This window comes from Sceloporus occidentalis, unplaced genomic scaffold (assembly GCF_023333645.1).
Source record: "Sceloporus occidentalis isolate IW3139 unplaced genomic scaffold, rSceOcc1.0.p SCAF_119, whole genome shotgun sequence".
Classification (NCBI taxonomy): domain Eukaryota; kingdom Metazoa; phylum Chordata; class Lepidosauria; order Squamata; family Phrynosomatidae; genus Sceloporus; species Sceloporus occidentalis.
Genome location: NW_028317099.1, coordinates 396,584 through 401,734, shown reverse-complemented (window position 1 = coordinate 401,734; position 5,151 = coordinate 396,584). Strand labels below are relative to the sequence as shown.

The 5,151-nt window shown below is 36.8% G+C and overlaps 1 protein-coding gene and 1 non-coding gene across 2 annotated transcripts; one reads left to right on the top strand and one right to left on the bottom strand.

The window, feature by feature from the left end:
• Positions 1–590: 590 nt before the first annotated feature.
• Positions 591–3,136, bottom strand: LOC149282302 (ras-related GTP-binding protein A-like). The gene is made up of 9 exons (XM_089498355.1): positions 3,110–3,136; positions 2,281–2,380; positions 2,127–2,193; positions 1,716–1,938; positions 1,511–1,606; positions 1,286–1,408; positions 1,071–1,162; positions 844–959; positions 591–688 (listed from the first exon to the last, which is right to left on the bottom strand). The coding sequence occupies exons 1-9, from the start codon at positions 3,134–3,136 to the stop codon at positions 591–593; spliced, it is 942 nt and encodes a 313-aa protein (XP_089354481.1).
• A 1,656-nt stretch (positions 3,137–4,792) lies between these two features.
• Positions 4,793–4,864, top strand: TRNAE-UUC (transfer RNA glutamic acid (anticodon UUC)). Its single transcript has one exon. It is a non-coding gene; the product is annotated as a tRNA-Glu (tRNA).
• Positions 4,865–5,151: the final 287 nt, after the last annotated feature.

Here is a 5,151-nt window from a genome sequence, read left to right as displayed (position 1 = left end):
AACTTAAAAAAATATATATATATTTAGTAAAAACCTCACAATAACATTGGTCTTCTTGCTATATTAACATTAAATAAGTTCAATTTCAAAGTACAGTTTCAATGAACATGCAATGCTGTTTTAAGCATAAATATTTTATTTGAAAGCATAAAACACAATATGATATCTGAATACTTCTATTCTAAACAGGTGCTATGAACCAGAGCAAGATTCAATCCAATTTATAGTTGAATGCAGAGGTCTTTCTCTTTTCCTCTTATGAGTAGGTGGGTGACTAAGGTGTAAGTTATGGGTTTACAATAAACGATAAATGCTTTTTCATACGTTCAAAAAAAAAAAAAAAAGTGTGTTTCATCATGATTTAATGTGCTGAGGTCACAATGAAGGTCCAGCCCAGGTGGAGGTTCTGTGTCAATTAAAATTGTAACTGTAATGATTCAAAGTGGTGTGGGGTATTAATATTCTGAACGTTATAGTGGAGGTCAACTCCAGTTGCAAGTTCAGCACAATATGATGCTGGAACCGAGGTTGAATGTGAGGTCATCTCTGTACACGTGCTTAGTAAAGGAGATGGAAGCCGCACAGGTAGGTCAGCGCATCAGGAGGCTGTGTTTAGGACCATCAACACGTTCCAGCTTCTCAAAATGCTTTCTGGCATTGCGGATGTTGATAAGGGTTGCAGCAGATGCTGTTGAAGGAAATGAGTACATTAGTGTTGGTGCTGAGAGTAAAGATGAGGATGTGAGAACTGTTACGGCTGATGCCCAATGATTGAAGAATTGTAATACTGTGCACAAACTACTGCAAAGATCCACAGGAAAGAAAAACAGGGCTTTAACTTACGTATTGAAGGATCTGACATCACAACCATAACGTAGGTGTTGGATGTGAAGATGTCTATGAAGGCAGCGAAGTTAGAATTCCGAACCTCCATACTCTGGAATGAGGCAGCCAGTTTACTGCATAAAAGGACACAAGGTACACTTGTTGCACAGACCAGTCCATGTTGTACACAGTGAATCATTTTTAAATGGGGTTAAGAAGAGACACAGAACCAAGCAGATTCTCACCTGCAGCTCAGTTTAAACTGCTTTATAATATTGCTGATCTTCTCAAACCTGTGGATATCCCTCTGCTCTTTACACTGGTAATGGGAGATGACCTGATAGACACAGAAAAAAAAAATTTCTCCCTTCATGCATTTGTTTCCTTACAGTAAAAGAAACCAAACTCTACATTGCTGGATATAGGCCACATAAGACCTTCACAAATTGCAAGCGCTCACCAGAAATGTTGCTCTCTCAAACAGCAGCACCTCATCAGCCTCAATAATCTGAGCAAAGTTTCTTAAATTGGATTCCAGTTGCTGTACATTTGGAATAAGTTGATAGACTATGCTCGACCATGCCTGGAAAAGAATTTATGCAGATTATAAAGCAAAGTCTGATAAAATGTTTGTGCCCCCATATCAATTGATAATACTGGACTGATAAATGTAAACCATAATTACTTTGTACAAGGTCTCATCCCAAATAGATGTCCTAAAGCAAGCACAATCTAGCGGCCTAGAAAGACGCCTTAGATCCTCTTCACGCTCTTTAAAAATCTGCATGGTTAGAAACAGGTAAGACAATTAGGTTGTTTGCAGCAGAAAACTAGGCATAATAGATGATCCAAAAGGTTCTTATCTGCTATGTTTACATGTTTCGACTAACCAAGTCCCTCTGGTCTTCCTGCACAAGATCCATTTTGTGTACTAGGCAGAACACTTTGGCATCAGGGGAGTTCTGAAGGATGGCTTCAAGGCAGGACTGATAGTAGTGCATGTCCTTCTCCAGCTCCCTGCTCTCCACATCAAAAACATAGATCAAAACCTCTACATTGCGGAAGATGTTGTCACGCTGACTAGTGAAGTAATTCTCCATGAATGTGTCCTGACTGTGGAAATAATATTATATTATACATGATAAATTGGAGATTCCAAGTAGACAAAACTCTGACATTGTCATTTAGTACCCTGGATTTAACAATAAACCCCATAATTAAATTATGGAGTCTGGCTTTCGTACATAGCATAAGAATCAAACTCCCTTATATTAACCATGACTAATGAGAGAGAGACTTACCCACCACAGTCCCAGAGGTTCAGCACTAAATTCCCCAAAAATCTGACATGCGAGTGCTCAACATCAACTGCAACAGAGCAAAAACAACTGTTAATGTTAAACAATGCAATCCAAGAAATACCATATTAAACCTGCCTGTGAAGACATTTCTTACTTGTTGCGCCCAACCGACGTGTGTCTCGTGCAATGTAGTTTGCAAAGATTATGGATCTCATACTGGTCTTTCCAGATCCACTTTTTCCCATTAAAAGAACCTGTCAGAAAATAAAGGCATCACTAATCGGACACACAAAATTAGTTAAACCTAAAGAAGCCCTGTCTGTTTATTGTTATTTACATTCAAACAGCATAATATGGCTTAATTTAAATGAATTAGTTAGCATCTCAATGAATGCTAATCACATCTCTATTCCATAGTGAGTTTACTTTTTTCTGCTATTGTTTGACTGTGGAATAAAATAGATAATTATAGGGTATTTAGTAATTCTAATAATGTTTTAAATGACATAGGCTGGGCAGATGTAAAGGGGTATATGCAACTCAAAAGCATTGCCTGAAGACTGACTTACACTAAACTAGAATGTCAAGTCTACATTTTTGTAGTCTTAAGAATTCTATGAAAACTCACCTGGATTTAGGTTTTTCATATAACTACTAGGGTGGTCCTTTATATTGATTTATTCATATATATTTGATAGCAAGGGAGCTATAAATACTTACCTGTAAGATTAGCGTAACTATATCAAGGCAGAGTAAAGCTTTAAAACATAATGCAACTTCAAAATGGCAGGATTCACATAGAATACAGCAAAAACAGACATGCAGGGAGAATATGTCCTTGTTGTTGACTAGTCAAATAGTTAAACATATATATATATGCTGGGCCTTTTAACTGCTTAGACCAAAAGTAATCTTTAAATGAGTAGCTGAATACATGTGACATTATTCCACTACATTTTCATAACACAAATCACATAATTTACCTTCTTCTTCATGGCTGTGCTGGGCATCACACAAAGAAAATAATATTCTGTAGCGAAAAGATCACAAATTAGTAAAAAAAAAAACAACAGATAAATATAATACACACATATGGGGGGTGTCCTACACCAGTTCTGTACAGGGTGTACAGAACTGAACATACATGATAATATGTTTTGAACATGTTAACTAACAGATTACAGTGTAATAACACAAACTCTATGTCTCTGGTACAGGTATAGGGCATTGCTAACCCAGCTGACTGTCTTTACAGGCTGCTCGTCTATGGGGCAGGAGGATAAATTCAGCAAAGGTCTCCCAGAAACAAATCACAATATACTTCAATGTGTCTAACAACCCAGTGCATGTATTTATTCAGTGTAGGACCTGGGGCCTGCCAGCATTAAAACAGATCTCAAATAAATAACTCAAATACCTCACCTTAAAATGTATTGGTTTTGCTTTGTTTTCTTTCACACACACGCACATATATATATAAATATTTACATTTTAACCAGAGAACCAAAAATGTGCATTATACAGCAATGACATTTTGATGACATTCTACATGAGTGTTACATATTATAAAATTACCATTATTCATTTAAGCAGTACTTTTCATATACTGACAAACTGATCTTTACATGTATGAGGTCTAAAATAATGTGATGCATGCTTGACCAATAACACGTTCATTAATACAGCTATATCAACCTTATTCCTCCAGTAAGTAAGTGTGTGTGTGTGTGTGTGTGTGTGTGTGTGTGTGTGTGTGTGTGTGTGTGTGTGTGTGTGTGTGTGTGTGTGTGTGTGTGTGTGTGTGTGTGTGTGTGTGTGTGTGTGTGTGTGTGTGTGTGTGTGTGTGTGTGTGTGTGTGTGTGTGTACACACATATCTCTCACTAGGCATTACTCTTCTATATGGTTTTATAACTTTACCCTGTGTCACATGACCAGTCACATGTGTTTTTTTTCCTTACACACACACACTATATATACATATATATATTTACATTTTAACCAGAGAACCAAAAATGTACATTATATATATATATATATATATATATATATATATATATATATATACAACCCCCCCCCAGGCATTACCCTTCTATATGATTTTACAACTATACCCTCAAATTCTTTACTCTTTTAATTCCGAAGAGATTCCCAGCCTCGCATAATTCACTCCAATTTCCGGATGCTCTCTGTGTCACATGACCAGTCACATGAACACAACGGAAGTCGACACACTAAACGAGAGCGAGCTCCGATGGCCTGCTACGATAGAGCGTTCACATTGCTACCTAACGCGCATGTGTTGTTTTCGCCGACTGACCCCTGATAACGTTTCCGTCCTTTTCTCTCGAGTACTTTTGGGAGTTGTAGTCCATAACATACTTATGGCGTTTAAAGAAAATATAGTTACGGCAACGTGTGGTCATTAGTACACAGTTATGGGTCGGTGTAGTAATTCTGTTACGTTGTTGAAGTTCACGGATTTATCTGTTGCAGTGTACTAGATTATTTATATATTTTCTGCACAGTAATATTTACCACATAAAAAAGCATGGAATCAGTAATTCTGTAATACACTAAAGGCAAACCTTTGGTTACTTGAAAATAGTGCATACACTTCTTTGTGATGTTCGTTGGTGACTGAAACGAAGCCATGCCTTGTACGACGTCCCATATGGTCTAGCGGTTAGGATTCCTGGTTTTCACCCAGGCGGCCCGGGTTCGACTCCCGGTATGGGAAGTTAGCTTTTGTTTGCTGTATATACGGTATTTTTATTTTTTAAGAAGACTGCAAATATCTTATGATGCAATTCTGAATTTTATCATGGGTTTCTTGTTTTTTCTACACTAAAAAAATATATTGCATTAAAAGAAAAAATGTTATATGTACAATAAATTAATTGCTGGTGTTACTGCCATATTATACCCCAAAGTCTAGATTTTTGGCATTTTCAACGTTTTTTGGCATCAACCATGAATCCCTTTAATTAGTGGTAATTAGTTTACTAAAACTAATTATATGTTGTT

Excerpts from the sequence above, each read along its gene's own strand:
- LOC149282302 (XM_089498355.1), bottom strand. The coding sequence starts at position 3,136 with ATGCCCAGCACAGCCATGAAGAAGAAG. Across the intron at positions 2,194-2,280 it reads ACGTCGGTTGGGCGCAACAA|TTGATGTTGAGCACTCGCAT; the intron begins GTAAGAAATGTC and ends GCTCTGTTGCAG. Across the intron at positions 960-1,070 it reads CAGTTTAAACTGAGCTGCAG|TAAACTGGCTGCCTCATTCC; the intron begins GTGAGAATCTGC and ends CCTTTTATGCAG.